The sequence below is a fragment of the Ptiloglossa arizonensis genome, chromosome 8 (genome assembly GCF_051014685.1).
Source record: "Ptiloglossa arizonensis isolate GNS036 chromosome 8, iyPtiAriz1_principal, whole genome shotgun sequence".
In the NCBI taxonomy this organism is placed as follows: Eukaryota; Metazoa; Arthropoda; class Insecta; order Hymenoptera; family Colletidae; genus Ptiloglossa; species Ptiloglossa arizonensis.
Window position 1 is genome coordinate 24,232,559 of NC_135055.1, and position 16,803 is coordinate 24,249,361.

The 16,803-nt window shown below is 43.0% G+C and overlaps 4 protein-coding genes across 4 annotated transcripts; 3 read left to right on the forward strand and 1 right to left on the reverse strand.

Moving 5' to 3' along the window:
* The first annotated feature begins 1,387 nt into the window (after positions 1 to 1,387).
* On the forward strand, positions 1,388 to 5,329 carry Ccdc85 (coiled-coil domain-containing protein 85). The gene is made up of 5 exons (XM_076318231.1): positions 1,388 to 1,897; positions 1,958 to 2,868; positions 3,488 to 3,860; positions 3,936 to 4,201; positions 4,283 to 5,329. The coding sequence occupies exons 2-5, from the start codon at positions 2,095 to 2,097 to the stop codon at positions 4,325 to 4,327; spliced, it is 1,458 nt and encodes a 485-aa protein (XP_076174346.1). The 5' UTR covers positions 1,388 to 1,897; positions 1,958 to 2,094; the 3' UTR covers positions 4,328 to 5,329.
* Positions 5,330 to 5,573: 244 nt separating this feature from the next.
* On the forward strand, positions 5,574 to 7,826 carry LOC143150166 (potassium channel subfamily K member 13-like). The gene is made up of 5 exons (XM_076318232.1): positions 5,574 to 5,716; positions 5,857 to 6,049; positions 6,333 to 6,407; positions 6,514 to 6,898; positions 6,964 to 7,826. The coding sequence occupies exons 1-5, from the start codon at positions 5,588 to 5,590 to the stop codon at positions 7,433 to 7,435; spliced, it is 1,254 nt and encodes a 417-aa protein (XP_076174347.1). The 5' UTR covers positions 5,574 to 5,587; the 3' UTR covers positions 7,436 to 7,826.
* Positions 7,662 to 12,842, reverse strand: LOC143150164 (PR domain zinc finger protein 10). The gene is given in 12 exon segments (XM_076318230.1): positions 7,662 to 9,308; positions 9,388 to 9,579; positions 9,655 to 9,843; positions 9,977 to 10,118; positions 10,193 to 10,457; positions 10,540 to 11,043; positions 11,107 to 11,316; positions 11,395 to 11,721; positions 11,788 to 12,120; positions 12,201 to 12,603; positions 12,679 to 12,800; positions 12,803 to 12,842. Coding segments are annotated over 12 exon segments (3,003 nt in total). The 3' UTR covers positions 7,662 to 9,032.
* A 791-nt stretch (positions 12,843 to 13,633) lies between these two features.
* Positions 13,634 to 16,744, forward strand: LOC143149765 (uncharacterized). Its single transcript, XM_076317378.1, has 5 exons — positions 13,634 to 13,997; positions 14,059 to 14,257; positions 14,331 to 15,124; positions 15,210 to 15,408; positions 15,979 to 16,744. The coding sequence occupies exons 1-5, from the start codon at positions 13,780 to 13,782 to the stop codon at positions 16,621 to 16,623; spliced, it is 2,055 nt and encodes a 684-aa protein (XP_076173493.1). The 5' UTR covers positions 13,634 to 13,779; the 3' UTR covers positions 16,624 to 16,744.
* The last annotated feature ends 59 nt before the right edge of the window (positions 16,745 to 16,803 follow it).

Consider the following 16,803-nt stretch of genomic DNA (forward strand, 5'->3'; position numbering starts at 1 on the left):
TTGCGTTTGGCAAATTCTTACGAAAGGCTCGAAACTTCGCATCGTGATAAAGTTCGATCGAAACTTTGGTTCTACGAAAACGCGCACGGGGTAAATTCGAAATTCCCGTCGTTGTTGGAAGAAGAAAAGAATACGCGCGGGATATTTCTAATGTTCGAATATATAATATAAATAAAAGAAATAAATTTCTCGGAGTCGTTGCGAGCGATCGAAATTCGAAGAGAACTCGTTCGTTGGTCTCTAGTCTCCCTGCTGCGGTTGTTTCCGAATGGACGGAGGATGACTGGATGGAAAAAGCGAACGATCACGGGTGCGACGTAAATGTGTAAATACATTGCGCAGCAGGTAAAATATTGTCGTCGTCGGTGGAAAGGAATTTAAGCAAGCACCTGTCGAGTGCAAGTACAGTGACCAGCGTCGAGGTGATACTCACGAATCTCAAAGAGAATTTGGAGGTGAAGGGTCGCGGTTATACGAATATCCATCGACGGTCATGAACGAACGACTTCGATCGACAGTGGCGCAAAAAATCCTTTGCGCGTACTTTCTTTCGAACGATATATTTAAATATTAAAATTCGTAGACGTTTACTCGTACGAGAAATATCTGCGCGGAATTTTTGGAGCTACGGATAACTGGTGGTTTTTATGGACAATTATCGATTCCATACGATCGGAGAAGCACCGTTCTCGCGCGTACTTGTCACTCGAACGTTGAAAAAGTCGAAGACTTTTCGGAACTCGGGCGTCGCGACGCGCCAAGAGCAGCAAGGTCTTTCACAGCCGCAAGATTCTGTTCCTTTCAACCTCCCACGAGGTAATGTACCTACGTTGTTAAGATCCCCACCTAAAGGAAGGAGAACGGTCCAATCAGAGGTCCGCTTCGCAACCTTAAAGCCCTACTGTCGTCGGTAATCTCTTCTGGAATCGCAGGCCCCCGGTCTTCGCCATATTGTTAGTGCGCGATTTCGTGCGCGAATCTCGGTTGCACGCGTCGTGTAACGCGATACCGGTAAACGGGCGCGATCGTTTCTGCGATTCGATGCAAATATACGGACGAAATTAGACGACCAAGAGGAACGATCGTGCGCGACTACCAGAGAAACCTTAACGATCCGATAGTTTCGCTTCCTTCCAGATTCTAGAGGCTAGAGATAAATAAAGAGAAGGGGGTGGGTGACTAGCGGAGGGGAGAGAGAACGAGAACGAGAACGAGAACGAGAGAGAGAGAGAGAGAGAGAGAGAGAGAGAGAGAGAGAGAGAGAGAGAGAGAGAGAGAGAGAGAGAGAGAGAGAGAGAGAGAGAGAGAGAGAGAGAAAGATCAACTGGCGTAGCAAACCGATCGGTTAACGGTCGAACACGAGGTCTGCGTAAAAGTCTATCTGCGAGGTGCGGTCACGGACAACGAGGTTTCGCTGGAATGCCCCACTCGGTGTTACGGCACTGTGGCTTGTGAAATGCGGCGCGGCGGGCCAGCAGCGAGAGAAACGGGGGCCCGGCCGAGCGCATTAGCTCTCGGGAGTGCGATATCGCCGGTATCGTCGGGGTATCCCTTCGTAACGGAAAAACTCTGTGTCCGAAACGAGTCTTTTGCCAGGTGACTTCTGGCCAGAGTCTCTCTGTCCTTTCGACCGGCACTATGCTTGCGCGCATTGCCGCTGACAGATGGAACGCGGGCATACCGAGCGGGCGCGTAACGCGAGAACGACGACTCCTTAATACCACGACGGAAGCCAAGGTTGTTCTGTGAACTCGTTTCTTCGTCGCGAAAGAGGAGAGAGAGCTGTCACGATCTCGCGAATGCACGAGACGGCACGCGTCTCGCAGAATTGTGCGACCAGTATCGAAGGAAACGCACAGCATTGAGATTTCGAACGACGGGCCTGTCGGGTGATAAGGTAAGGTACGACGGGCTATCGGGCCGGTCAGCTCTTAAGTATTAAGTCCGGTCTTGACAGGGAGACGGAGGAGAGAGGGGCCGCACGCTGACCCACATTTCAACGGGTCGAACCAAGCAAGTCGGCGCGAAGAAGAAGCCACGGTGGTGGACTTTCTGAAATGGGACACGACGCTGCCTGGAGCTAAATTAGCCGCGATGTCCAATAAGAGTAAGTCCCAGCCGCAGCAGCAGCAGCAGCCGTCGCAGCAGCAGCAGCAGCAGCAGCAGCAGCAGCAGCAACAGCAGCAGCAGCAGCAGCAGCAGCAGCAGCAGCAGCAGCAGCAGCAGCAGCAACAACAGCAGCAGCAGCCGCAGCAGCCGCAGCAACAGCAGCAACAACAGCAGCCGCAGCAGCAGCAACAGCAGCAGCAGCAGCAGCAGCAGCAGCAGCAGCATTCGTCGCACGTGATCAAGTCAACGGCAGTGGAGCAAGTGCCACCGCGATACCAACCACCGCCACAACCGACCAGCGGTATCCTCAAGAATCATCCTCACTTCGGTGCAGCCACTTCCGTATCGACTTCGATATCGACCAGTGTTCAAGGTTCGACCGTAACCTTGAGTCATCATCACCAAGCTACGCAACAACGATCGGTGGCTCAGCAAAAGGATGCCCAAAGCAAGTATTCGCCGAGGATAGAGCATCGACATCATCCTCAAGGCGGTAACGCCGTTCCGACAGCGGCTGCTGTTCCGAAAACGCAGTCGCACGGTTACTTTCAGGCCAAGGTCGGCCAAGGTCAGTACTTGCCACCTAACGGTCAGTATCCTCCCACGGTAAACCCCGCGCAAACTCCGCCAATCAGACAGAGGATCACCGACGACGAGTTTCTCAGACTCGGACCCGTGGAGATGCTCAAGTTCGTCCGCAAGACCGAGACCGACATCGCGAGGCTCGTCGCCGAGCAAAATCGACAGATACAGAGCTTGGTGAGTCGCGTGTTGCACCCTCGATTTCTAGACTCGATGAAAGCGGGCAACTGCCGCGTCTAATTTTTTCGAGTATGTCTTTGTTTTCCTTTCTTTTCGCAACTTTGAGCGTTCGACAAATAATTATAGAACGATCAAGATCTTCGAAGGATTTTCGTGGCTTTATTTCGGTTCCAAGTATATCGGGTGGATAACGCAAAACGCAAAACGTAAAACGCATAACGCAAAACGCAAAACGCAAAACGCAAAACACAAGTGCAGCGAGATCGTCGATAGATTAGCAGAGAGGTGGGGAGGGTAGTGTGCTCGAGTATCGAAAGTTGAGCTCTCAGAAGGGAGACGACGAACTCGTTGCCACGATCGTTCGGATCTCGGTCGTCGAATCGAACTTCTTCCCCGCTAAAAACGGGGAAAGAAGAATTGTAAACAAATTCTCGCGAAACGGTCACATTTACGCGTTCGATCGATGTTTCGCGGAAACGTGACGCTCGCGAATCTGGCCGATTCGTGAATTACGTTTTCTCCGGTAAACGCGACTGGAATAAAAAGGTGTATTTGTTCGCAAAAACGTACACGAACGTATCGTTTCGAATAAGTGTCTATACGTGTTTGATTTAAGCTCGGCGAGTTGCGCGCATTGAAGGAGGCCAACCAAAGATTAAGCGACGACAATCAAGAGCTGCGAGATCTCTGTTGCTTTCTCGACGACGATCGTCAAAAGGGGCGAAAATTGGCAAGGGAGTGGCAAAGATTCGGAAGGTACACGGCGAGCGTTATGCGCCAGGAAGTTTCCGCCTATCAAAATAAATTGCGTCAATTGGACAACAAGCAGCAAGAGTTGATCAAGGACAATCTCGAGCTGAAGGAACTGTGCCTCTACCTGGACGAGGAACGCGGAGGTGGCCAGAGGGACGATGGGGATGGTTCGAGTTCGAGTACCAACGCCGAAGAAACCGTCCCCTCGAGGCCCAGGCACGCGTCCACGTTTAACGGTAACGTGGCAACTTTTCTTCGATCATCGAATCGATCGTCGATACCGAAGCTCTGGATTCGAAATCGTTTTACAGACCAAACGATGCTGTACGTAAGAAGTTTGGAGCAACGGGTAAAGCAACTCGAAGAGGATAAAAGTGTTTTACAGGCGCGAGCGCAAGGATGGGAATTACCACCTGGGGAAATTTGGGAGAATCCAAACGGTTCCGGTGAAACTCCTCACTTGGGAAGCCGGCCGGAAGCGGTGGTACGAGCTCTTCAGGTTCTCGAAGTCAGGGAACAGCTCGAAAGAGAAGGCGGCCACGACGGGGAGAAGGCTTTGGTCAGGGAGATGTGTAACGTAAGTTTTCACGAAAAGACCGATGCAACGGGAAAATTAATTACCGAATATCGAATCGATACGAACGCGCGATTGTTTCAGGTTGTCTGGCGAAAGTTGGAGGAAGGCCCGCAAACGAGGCATTGATAATAATTGTACCGTAAGCGCGATTCGTCGAACCGTAGGTTAAACTCGGCTAGCGTACCTAATAGTATTATAGTAGTTAACGGAAATGTTGTAAATTTCATAGATTTATACGCATGTACCTACGAGTATTTCGATTTAAGAGTCAATTTGCCTAGTTTGCCTTTATTTATATAAAGATCGTGGCGCCCTTAGGCCGTCCGCACCAACTGTTAACAAACGTTATTTTCTCTCGTAAACTCGGTACAATTTACCATTTTCAAGGTACATCCCGAACAATTCCTATCCTTTCGCGAATCAATCGCGAAAGTTTTCTTCCAATAAGTATAATATTACGTTTCCTTCGTCGAAGACGAAGTCGCATCTATTCCGAGAATTCAAAAGCAAGTCGATGCGCGAAGTCCGAATAGAATCGACGCGTATTTAAAAACGTAACGTTTACCTGTTTTACGCTACTCCCCAGTTCCATGAACGGAACTCATTTTCCGTGTCTATTTTTAACGCGTCATAGAATTTTCTTTCAACGGTGGTACACGCCGGTGGCCTACATTCCGTGCGACTTCGGTGCGATTTCATTTCACAAATCGTTTTCTTCTTTGGTCTTACTCGAGTAATTCGCGGGTGATACCGATTCGACGGAACTGACCGTTTACGTTTACGTTTACGTTTACGTTTACGTTTACGTTTACGTTTACGTAAATTGAAAGCAAAATCGGTTAGAGAGTAGGCGGGCTCGATGCGAATACACACGTATACGACGTGTAAATATTTACGTACAAGCTATTCCATTAAATACGGGATGTTCGTTTGCACCGATCGAGGCAACGAGACGTAGCGGTTAAACGGTCGCAACGATCACGAGCTGAATATTTTTCGCATAAATGTGTAAAATTCGTGTAGAATAAAATACTTATATTTTTTTATCAATTTCGTACCGAGAACGCGATCTTTGTGGGAAACCAGACCCCATTAGCAGTGGCTAATATCTTTTTCGGTACACCGAGAATTGTACATAGATACGATAATATAATACATAACATACGAACGTTTGATTCTTTTCTTTTTCCCCATTTCGAAACCTCGTAACAATCGAGTCCGTTTAAAGGGGTTTTTAAACGATGTATCGATCCCCGACGATGCATCTGTAGATCTCGACGAGTGTTCCGAGTTTGCGCGTACCCGGATGAAAAGCAAAGGTGGGGATCGCGCTCGGTCGCTTCTGCCCAGAGAAAGAGAGATGGATGGATGAGAGACGCACCGGTGATGTGCGTGTACACTTGCCTCGGGGAGGACAACGCAAGGTTCGTCCTTCTTTTCGTTGTTCTGGCAGTGTACATGCTCGCTGGCGCTGCACTCTTTCAGCGGCTGGAGGCTGACCTTGAAATACGACAGGTACGAGACCGTTTCTCTTTTTAACCGGTAAGTTTGATTTTCGTCGATTATTTCGCAAACCGAACGGGATCGAGTGAAAATCGAGTCGATCGATCTCCGCAACGGACCGCGCGTCTATTGAAATTCCGTTCACCGTCTAGGCTACGGAGTTTTGGCGCGTTTACCATACATTTCGAAGGCATCATCTGCGAAGCGGTCCGGTGGCTCTTCGAAGGTTGGACGAATTATTGTACGCTTACGGGAACGCCTCGTCGTCCGGAATCATCAACAAGAGCCGTCGATGGGATTTTTCCGGCAGCTTCCATTTCGTGGTTACCATCGTTTCCACGATCGGTAAGGACCGTAGAAAAGGGCGTCGAAAGGACAACTGGGACGAGTCGAGACGGGAGACGCGTTACACCGTAGAATCTGAAATACACGGAAATGTATTTCGTACGAAATAATTCGCGAAATAATTCGTGAAATAATTCGCAAAACGGTCGCAGGCGCAAGCACGCGCAAGCACGCGCAAGCACGCGCAAGCACGCGCAAGCACGCGCCGATGAAATTCCAGAATGTTAATATCTCGCGACCTAGTCTTCCTCTCCGCGCGCCTACTTACGGATTTGTTTTCTAGGATACGGAAACACCGCGCCGCAAACCACGCCGGGTAAAATAGCCGCTATTCTCTATGGATTTTTTGGTTGTTCCGGTAATGATACATTCCCAAAATATTTTCTTCGAATCTTGTCGAACATTTCGAACGAAATTTACGCCTGAGCCGCACCAACCGGATACACCTGTCACGCTCGCTACAGGTGGAATTCTCTTCTTCAACCTGTTTCTGGAAAAGATCGTCACGCTCCTCGCTTGGGTTTTGCGCAAGATTCACGTCTACCGCTTGAAAAGACAGATACGGAAGAAGTCGTCGGCGTCTGGTCGCGTCTTCGAGCCGGGCGCAGATCGGGAGGTCAGTTTGCCGGACGTACTCGACCTGGACCAGTGGAAACCGAGCGTCTATTGGGTTATGCTCCATCTGTCGTTGTCGTGTTGCATCGTAGCGTGTTGCGCCGCTGCGGTTTACGCTCCGCTCGAGGACTGGAAATACTTGGACGCCCTGTACTTTTGTTTCGTTAGCTTCGCCACCATCGGCTTCGGGGACTTTGTCAGCATCGAAAAAACACATTATCCTTACGCTCATTGGTACGTCACACGTTCGACGATCCGTCTAGACCGTGGAGATTGATTCGTGTCTCCTCTGTGCACAGGTATCGCTTCGCTAACTTTCTGTTCTTGCTGGCCGGCTGCTGTTGCACGTACTCTCTGTTGAATGTGACATCGATCGTAATTAAACAGGGATTGAATTACATTGTACGAAAGACACGATGCGGGAATCGGGACGCCACCGTGCTGCGTTTACCGAAAAGGAAGTCCTCCGTCTCGACGATGTATTTTTCGAAGAGTAGGGGAACGAGAATCGTCGACCGAGATTCTCTCAGAGACAACTTCGATACGCCTAGAAGGATGTCGGGGGAGATGATTTCCATGCAAGATTTCTTCTCGGCGAACAAAGTTTCTTTGACCGTAATGCAGAAACAGTTACAGGAAATGGCTCAGTCGCGGAAAGGGGGTAACTCGATCGTGACAGTATCCAACGCGGCCGTACTCGAGCCCAATGCCGTTGGTCCTTTGGCTATCGTCGGTGAAAAATTTAAAACTACAATTACCAGAAACGGTTAAACGGAACTTCAAAATCCCGAGTTCTCTCGTTGTCCGTTATACTGATTCGTTTGCTCCATTCGTGGATACAATGCGGCCGAGGAACACTTTACTATTAGATAAATAGGAAAATATCAATTATTCTTGCAGCAATTCGGTCTAATTGAGAGATTTTTTTAATCTATTTTCTGTACACCGCGTCCACGCTGCAGGACCAAACTTTACGCTACAGTGAATCGTACGTGCATCAGTCACTGGGTAACTTTATTTAAGTCGTGTTTACAATACAGTTCTCCATGTACTTAACAACATTAACAGACATGCACTCTTTTGTCTTCGCGTTGTCATAATGTGTACGTATCATATTATGTGTATATAATGCATGTAAAATAAATTTCGAATCGTTCCTGTCGATCTGCGATTTACCAACTTATACTTTGGAATTCCTCGTTCCTGGTCTTTACAGTATATCGCGCGTGAACGAAAACTCGATGAATTAGTATAGTTGCGCAAAAGGCCGTACTCCCAATCGTACAGATTTTACATGCATCGCAAATTTACAAAGACAAAAGTTTTCCTTGCCTAAGTACGTAACTATTTAGAACCTTCGATTTCAACCAGATACTTCAATTCGATGAGTGTGACGGATGTAAAACTGTCGCGCTAAATTCTGCGAATTCAAAAACTAATCGTCGTGATTTAACATCGTGAAAAATAATCCGTTCGATTATGAATCTATGACCAACAATCGTATACATTTGCTGTATACGGACAATTTGCTGTAAACGATAACGACGTATCGGATGCGAAGAATCGCGACAGGGCGTTGCGATGCACCAGAGAGTAAAACGTGAATGATTCTTTACAGACTACAACATCTCGTGTAATCTACGGACAATTGTTTTATCATCGAAGCCAAACGTGACATGTAGATACTACGATCAGTACTAGAAATAAAAGAAACTCGTACATCGTATAGAGGAGATTATACCGATCTAAGATTCAGCGGAATCGTGTTATCCAAATTTAAGCCGAGTTTAAATTTCACTTTAAACTTGACGCTCAAATTCGATCATTCTAACATCCATAATTGAGTCACATCGAATTGCAGCGTTTTTTAAATTTAAAAAGAAACTACTAGAGTTAATGTCAGAGATGTACCGACGGTACAAAGACTTGTTCTACGTTTTTGCGCTCCGTACTTTTAATACTTTGAGCAAAGATCTCAATAACTACATGTTTCCCATTGTGTTTAGTCTTAAATCTCCATGGTTGTGTTTCTCGTTGTGTGTTTAGACTTAAATCTTCGTTCGTGTATTTGCCCTTAGACTCAAAGTTTTCGTAAAATAGTGTATACTCCGTTCCAACACGAATCACGGTCGTGACGTCATTGTCAACCGTATAACCAACAAATTAGCGTCGAGTGTTTCGCACCGACGCCAACAAAGCTGCTTTCCAAACATTTCTCAGCGGAGCGTCGATTGCTCCTTACGTGCAACGACGCCCTGATTTGGCAACGGCAGCAAAAAGCACAGTGTTCCTCCACTGTGCACAAAGTCGTGAGATTCATATCTCAGTAAATTGATAAAACCTTGCGTTGAGGTTGCCACGGATCGTTTCAACGTATGTCGCGCATACGAACAAATTGCTGTCCGACAAGCTCCAGCCCGTTACTTATAAGATCAACGTCGTTCGATATTTTGATTATTTTCGGTTTGAAGAAATCGGAATCGGTGTCACACGCTTGGATGTAATCGGATAACACGAAGTGATCTTCGATAAGTACGGGCGGTTGATTCTGATTTTGGGGTTGTCGATTACGCGACCGCGGTACTTGATCAGCGGGTTCCATCAAATTCGAATGTTTCTTGCGTTGGTGTTGTAAAAGTTTCGCCTACGAAAGCGAATTATTCATTTTAAATATCGCGTTCTCCGAACCTTTTACGCACGAATTGAACGATTTAAAAACTTACCTTGCTAGCGTATTGTTTGTGACACCATTGACAACCTTGAGGTGTTGTTGTAATACTACCCACTGTTTGACTAAATGTTGGATTTGGTAGATTAGAATATACGGACTCCTTTTGTCTATTACTTGGTGGCAAAGCAGCGCCCGGATGATTTTTCATTATATGTGCTTTACGTTTACTGCTACTTTTATAGACCTTTAAAACGATATAAAACTAATATTAGCTAAATATAAGTGAAAATATTTCAAGTACCGATAGATAGTATCGAACCTTGTCACAGTATTGACAGTAATAATCTCTCGTCTGGCGCAAAATTGGTAAATTTAATTCCGGTACAGATTCTGGGGCAACGTCAGGGTGACGTTTTGCCAAATGATTAACAAGCATTCCTCTCCGTTTAAACCCTACTAAGCATTGCTGACATTTGTAAACGAAGCGATTGTAATCATTAGGGTTTACCTGTTAATAATATATATACATATACATACATATATACACATACACACGCGCGCGCGCGCGCGCGCACACACGTACACACACATATTCTCAAATGTCTTATTAAACGCTTCGTACAACGATCATTCAGAAATACCTTTGGAACGAATTTTTTAGTTTGAGTAACTCGCGACATTTGTTCTTCGGTAGCCGTTTGTGAATTGTGTAACTTCGTCATGTGTTCCTTCAATTTATCCTTTCTCTTAAATTGTTTCCCACAATTTGCGCAATGAAATTGCCTGTTCGAACAGAGAAAGTATCGTACAACCTAAATAGAAAATCTACTTTTATAGCGTAACAAATTTTAATATACCTATGATCGGAGTGTTTCAGCAGATGCATTTGCAATTTGTCGATCGTAGCGAATCGTTTTGAACAAACTTGACATTTGTGTTTTCTTTCGCAATGATGCGATCTAATATGCTTACGAATTACAGAATATTTTATAAATATTCTTTGGCAGTAAGGACAACTAAAGGTACCATCTTCTTTCTTATGAGTTTCGATGTGATCTTTCAACGCGATGCTTTGGCTAAATAGCTGCCGACACATTGGGCATTCGAACACCTGTTTATTTTCTAAACGATAATAAAATACAAGTAAACAACGGTTTAAAAACTTTTCTTTTACGCTAAAATCTTCAATACAAATGCAACTTACCTCTGTGAGTTTTTAAATGACAGGAGAGTGCTGAATTATTCATGAATCTTTTGAAACAAATGTTGCATGGCAGTGGCTTTTGGTCTTCGGCACCATGCACCAAACAGTGCTGTTGTAATCGTACTTTCGTCGCAAAACGTTTATAACACATCGAACATTTATACGTAGACAGAGAAGTCAATCTTTTTGCTTTCGTCAAAGATAATCTCCCATGTTGCGAGATGTGATTAATTAATTCTTTCTGTTTTTGAAAATGTAAACCACACTGTGGACAAATTGTCGAGTGAATTTTGGTTTTTATCTTATCGGTACCGTGAGCAAGAGTATGTAAGTTAAGTAGAACTGGTTTTCGAAAAATCAAACAGCAAATCGAGCATTTCCATTCTTTGGAATTATTTCGTCTTGAATTTTCCTTTTCCTTCAAATTTCTACCGCGAAATACTTTTACACGACGGGAGTGATTATCTTCTAATCGCGGCCAAACAGATAACTGATTCTTGGGTTCTGTAATAGAAAGTCGAATATATAAAAATATTACCTTAAACGTTATATCTAAATCTTGTATACCTTTATCGTCTTTAGTTTCTTGCATAGGTTTAAGTGCAGTTAAGTTTCTACGAATTGCGTAATCGGTGCTAGGGCCAGCTTTTAATTCTTCCTTCGGCAAAATGCTCCTGGTAGACAAAAACACTATTCCATCGCGTTGTTGACAAATGACTAAATTTTGTTCTTTATATGTTAATGCGGGTCTGACGAAACGCATCCAATTAGAAGCATCTGTAGTGTCGGTAGAATATTATAGGGACTAGACCTCTGGATTTATTAAACATTACTTTCTCAAATATAAATGCTTACTTTCGTTCGATACATCTACTTTCAAAAGTTCTTCGTCTTCGGTTTCGAAAAGTAACGGCAATTGATTTTTAAACGGTGCACCGTCGTAAGGATATAAGATACCTTCTATAGGACCAAACCGAGTACGCTTTTGTATATAACGTTTTGCAAATACCCCGTAATCCGATCCACCCGACACAACTTCAGAACTGGATAATTTGTTTATGGAGAGATACGATCCTGGCAGTGTTGCTATAGCACGAGATGGTACGGGCTGATCAGCTATTGTGCATACATTATGCGAAGTGCAATTATCCCCGATACAGATATCGTCGCAATCACCGCAACCTGTAAAACGGCAGAAATTAAGTACCGCACTGATCAAACTATGAGAACGTAACCAAAATTACGTACAAAAATTCTTTTTGTCATTTATACGACGCTTAGAACGTCTAACATTCTGCTTTTCGCTATTGTTCTTTTCTTTAGCATGCATTAAAATTTCATTAATCTCTCGCTCTTCTTTCGATTCCGTTAAAGAGTCCGTGTTATTTTCTTTGTTAGAATTTTCTGCGGTCGACGAGAGCATAGATTCGTCCGCGTCGAGGTTCTGAGTTTTAAACGAATTCATGACATTTATTTGGTCATCTTGCATAACAAGGAAATCTCTACTCAACGTAAAGTCTGTACTTGGCATTCCTGTTAGCATCAACGGGGCAGTCGATGATTCTAATCCAGAATTAGATTCTGTAAATGTATTTTGCGCGTTACAATGAAACATTGAAATTCGAAATTGCGTTTTAAAGACAATGTCTACAGAGAATTACCTTGCATCAAAATCAATTCGCTGCCAACCCCAGAAACTAATTGTTCTCCGTTATCGTTGGCAACAAAGTCAGCAGCATTATCCGTCTGCTGTACACTCTGCGCACCAATCGGATGTGTCAATTGAGAGACATAGTTAACGTTCGTTCTTTCGTTTGGCTCCGGTGGAGATATTAAAGGAGAAGACGGACCTTGTAGGACAACGACAGAATTATGAAAAGGAGAAGGTGGAAGTTGTACCGGAGTAGGTGAATACCTAGCAGCCGAACTCATATTTGGGTCAAGCGGACTAACGCGATGTTCAAAATCAGAAAGCGGAGACGAAGCTCTAGGAGAAAAGGAAACCTGCTCGTACGTTGGAAATAGACGAGAATATTCTCGAGACTGATCTTCCACGTACTCCACCTAATAACATAATCGATTCAAACATTGATCGTTACAAAGAAATCAATTGAAATCTGATTGAATTCATTTACTTACAGTTAAGAATAACAATTTATTACTCATTTTTTTTGGCTGTTCACACATTGACGAAGAAAATGAATGATCTGCGTGCCAATTTATTGAAGTCTCGGACACTTTATCAATGTTTGGAATGTCAAAAGAGTTAGGAGGGCCCCCTCAGGAGGGCCCTTTGGATCCATTTTATTTCTCGCTGTGTATCGGGAATATTACAATGGCAGTTACCTGTTAAAACCGTGATTCGAAAATACAATTAGTTTCGTCGTTAAAGAACGAATGAAAGAAATTGGCTTCCTTTAACCACAATGATTGCATTCGTATGACTTTAAACGCACTGATAAGACACGATAACAGTCACGATGGATTCAGAGTAAGTATAGATTGTTTTGATCTATGTGCCTTACAAAAGAGGACTTACCATCCTGGATATATAAGTTTTCAGAGTCGATGCACTTTTTGTCGTATGATGCACCTGCTGCAGTACACTGGTTCGTCAACAATCGTCGTTATCGGTTTCATAATGCTAACTGAGCACCACTGAAATGGCGGGAAAGTTTCGTATTGGTGATACGTAGAATTCAAAATAACTTACGATTTTTGTGTAAATAGCGGTTTCTGATTAATTCTTTTTATTTTTCAGATGATCAGAATATTCCAAAGAGGTACCTAACATTTAATCCATAATTATGAAATATTTTCATGTGTCCTATTTAAATATTTAATGAATTATTTGTAATTGAATTTGTTCATTCAAGCGTAGATAATATACAACGAAGTATAAATAGATTACAACGAAATTGATTTTAAAATGGAACAGGCAATATTTATTTTAACAGATTATGAACATTAATGCAGAGTATCGCACCAATCTTTTGACAGCCATACACGAGACAAATTACACTTATTTCCACCCCTTGATTTATGAATGGGAATGGGAAGAATCACCTGTGTGTATAGGGGGTACCTTTCACAACTTTCCTTAACAACGAAACAACAACGCGACGACAAGAGTCTGGAGTATGACTTTTCGATATACGGTACCGATCTACGTACCGATAAATTTGTTGGTACTGTCGTTGCTTACCTTATGAAAACATAAACGACCGTTTTGTCAATTAAATGAAAGTGGCCATGATGCACGTGAACAAGGTCTCCGATCTGGTAGATCGAATGATGAGAGTAAACATTTTTCCTTCGTCGGAAAAACTTCGGATGTCAAGGGATGAGGAGACGACGTTCCTCGATCCAAACTTAATTATGGACGCGAGACATCGAATACTTCGAGAGGATTTGTCCGTTTCACCCACGAAACACTCCGTTTTAGAGGAAGCCAGAAGGTACGATGTATTTTTAACATTGAAGAAGTGCATAAAGAAATTCTGAATCTATACTTCGTAGATTATTGACGCAGGAGGAAACGAGACAATTATACGCGAAGAAACAGCAGAGACTTTTGGAACGAGAATTAACGAAATTTGAAATGGAACTGCAGAAATCTAGAACGAAGTTATTTAAACCGTACATGTGCAAAAAGAGGAGCTTTGCACCGTCGGACGACGAAAGCTTTTGGGGAACGTCTAGAAGGATTAGACACAAGGTCGGTGAAAATTTCACGCAATCGCAGTAGTCGAATTGCTCTTATAATTTAACGTGTAAACAATTTTTCGTAGATGACTTTCGAAGAGAAAACAGAAAGAAACTGTAGTTGTCGTGAAAAAGCCGTGAATACTCTTCAAAAGAAGAACGCAACGACGGAAATTGACGACTTGAAAGTGGAGGACAGAAAGGACCCGGAGAAAATGAAATGCGAAATATCATGCGTTGGAAGTATAAAAGTAACGATCAAGGATAAATCTAATTTCGAATCAGAGACGCAACGTTTACGTCTTTTGAGGAAATTTTTCGAGTCTCTGAAGCAAAATGTCAAAAAAGAACGACAACTTCGCAACATTAAGACGAAGATTCAACTAAACGTGACTTCCAGGGTAACGAAAAAGTACTTTAATATTTGGAGAGCCTCTACGAAGGATGCGAAGAACAGCGTACAGATACAAAAGAAAGAACAAGAGTTCTCCGAGGAGCAAAGGATCGAGAAATTTATAAACGTAATTACTGAACATCAGAAAGAATTAACGAAGAATCAAAAACCAAAGGTCAGAGATGGTAATTTGGTAAAGGAATCGAGTAATGCCGAGATTAAGAGACCCCACGTTTATTCTAAACCCACCGTTGTCGAGTCGCCGGCGCAAAGTCGACTAAATGCTCAGAAGCGAATAATTGAAAAACAAAGAGCCAAATTGACAGAACAGAACCAGATCATCGAGGAATTGAAATTGAAACAAGCGCTAACGGAAATATCCGGAGCGAGCACAGACACGATAAACATGGCTAAAAAAACGCTCGCTCACTGTGGGCAAAAGACGAGAAGAACTTTGGTTCGGTTGATGCAACAAGCTGGCTACAGGTACAAATCTTCGTGAAAATTTACAATTTGTACCCATGTTGATGTTTATCAGTGATTCTTGATCAGTGCTTTCCTTTTTTGAAAGAGATGAACATTTAACGGTAACTCAACGCTCGGTGAATCCACCAAAATTCTTGTTACGAATGGAAGCTAGGGCAGAGGCTAGACGAGAGAGGATAAAACTGGCCGAAGAATCGCGCAGGAGGAAATTGATGGAACAAGAGAGAAAGGAAGAGGCTGCTAGAATAGAAGAGGAACAGAAGAAGAGGAGATTACAACAAGAGGTCAGACAATATTCCGATTCAGCGGAAAGTTCTCTCTTCGTTCAATTCATTCGACACCTATCGAGAATATTTTTAGATAAATCTCAAACAATTAATACGATTGGAAATTGTTTCTCTGCAATCTCCCTCGATGGTAAAAATGGCTCCTTTCCTTTATCAATTGTTATCAACCGTTGATAGCCTTCCCGAACGTGGTTCATCTTTAATACTCAAACTACCACTTTTAAATTTTTCAAACCGTCGTCGGCAATGCGCTTTTATGTTGCATTTAGTCCAAACATACGCCAGAAATGTTGTGTACCCGTTGTTGTCCTGTTTTTTTTCTCGTAGAAACTCATCTAGGTACCACACTTGATCGGCCGACATCTTTGCTAGAATGTCAATAATCGTTTATCGACTTCCGATATGCCGAAAAACCCCATGACAATAAAGCGGGGATAGAACTTTTCGGTAGATCTACATATATAATATAACAGGTCAAAGTATATTAATGGTACTCTAAGCGTCACAGGCAGCAATTTGATTAGACACGATCGAACGCATTATTATTAATTATTTATTTATTAACAGGTTCTAATCCAGGCAAGAAGATTACGGAAACAGCAAGAACTGAATCGACAACGTGAAATCGAAACCTTTCAAGAATTGAACAATACGGCGGACGAATTTTATCGAAAATACTTGTTACGACGTTATATAATAGAACCGTTAATAGCTCTTATCGAAGAAAAAAAAAGTAATATTAAGAAAGCGGACAACCATTGTAGGGCAAACTTGACAAGGAAAGTATTTATAGCATGGAAAGGAGAAACAGAGACTCGATGTAAAATTGTAACCGAAACTGCAGAGTCTTTTTATAATAGACGTTTAACAGCGAGGATGTTTGGAAAGTGGAAGCGGATCACCAAAGAGGTAAATCTGAAATACCAAGTTGCTATTGACTTCTACGATATGAAACTGTTAGGCAGGTACTGTAAATCGTGGCAAACAATAACGCTCGAATCGAAAGCACAATACAAAAGGAAAGAGAAATTAGCTAGCAATCGTTATGAGAATAAATTAAAAGTGAGATATTTCTATAGATGGAAGAAATATCTCACAATCGCTGCAAACGTTACAGAAAGCGAGAAAAGAAAAGACGAATTGAGGCAATTGGTGCAAACATTGATTCCTGATTTTGACCCTAGACAGAGAGGTGTAGCATTAGAGGATTAAAGTTAAGTTACAATATTGGATCAAAATAAAAAACTTGCACAATAACGGTACATTTAATATCATATAACGCAGACTATTATTAATTCGATGTTATTCTGTATAGAAAAAATATGTAAACATTCATCGCATTTAAGTTTTTCTTTTTTTCTTTTTTTTCTTTTTTTTTCTTTTTTTTTCTTT

Coding starts and splice junctions, on each gene's coding strand:
- LOC143149765 (XM_076317378.1), top strand. CDS start 13,780: ATGAAAGTGGCCATGATGCACGTGAACAAGGTCTCCGATCTGGTAGAT. Junction 13,998..14,058: donor GTTTTAGAGGAAGCCAGAAG/GTACGATGTATT, acceptor TATACTTCGTAG/ATTATTGACGCAGGAGGAAA. Junction 15,409..15,978: donor AGAGGAGATTACAACAAGAG/GTCAGACAATAT, acceptor ATTTATTAACAG/GTTCTAATCCAGGCAAGAAG.
- LOC143150166 (XM_076318232.1), top strand. CDS start 5,588: ATGTGCGTGTACACTTGCCTCGGGGAGGACAACGCAAGGTTCGTCCTT. Junction 5,717..5,856: donor CTGACCTTGAAATACGACAG/GTACGAGACCGT, acceptor TTCACCGTCTAG/GCTACGGAGTTTTGGCGCGT. Junction 6,050..6,332: donor TACCATCGTTTCCACGATCG/GTAAGGACCGTA, acceptor TTTGTTTTCTAG/GATACGGAAACACCGCGCCG.
- Ccdc85 (XM_076318231.1), top strand. CDS start 2,095: ATGTCCAATAAGAGTAAGTCCCAGCCGCAGCAGCAGCAGCAGCCGTCG. Junction 2,869..3,487: donor ATCGACAGATACAGAGCTTG/GTGAGTCGCGTG, acceptor GTTTGATTTAAG/CTCGGCGAGTTGCGCGCATT. Junction 4,202..4,282: donor TGGTCAGGGAGATGTGTAAC/GTAAGTTTTCAC, acceptor CGATTGTTTCAG/GTTGTCTGGCGAAAGTTGGA.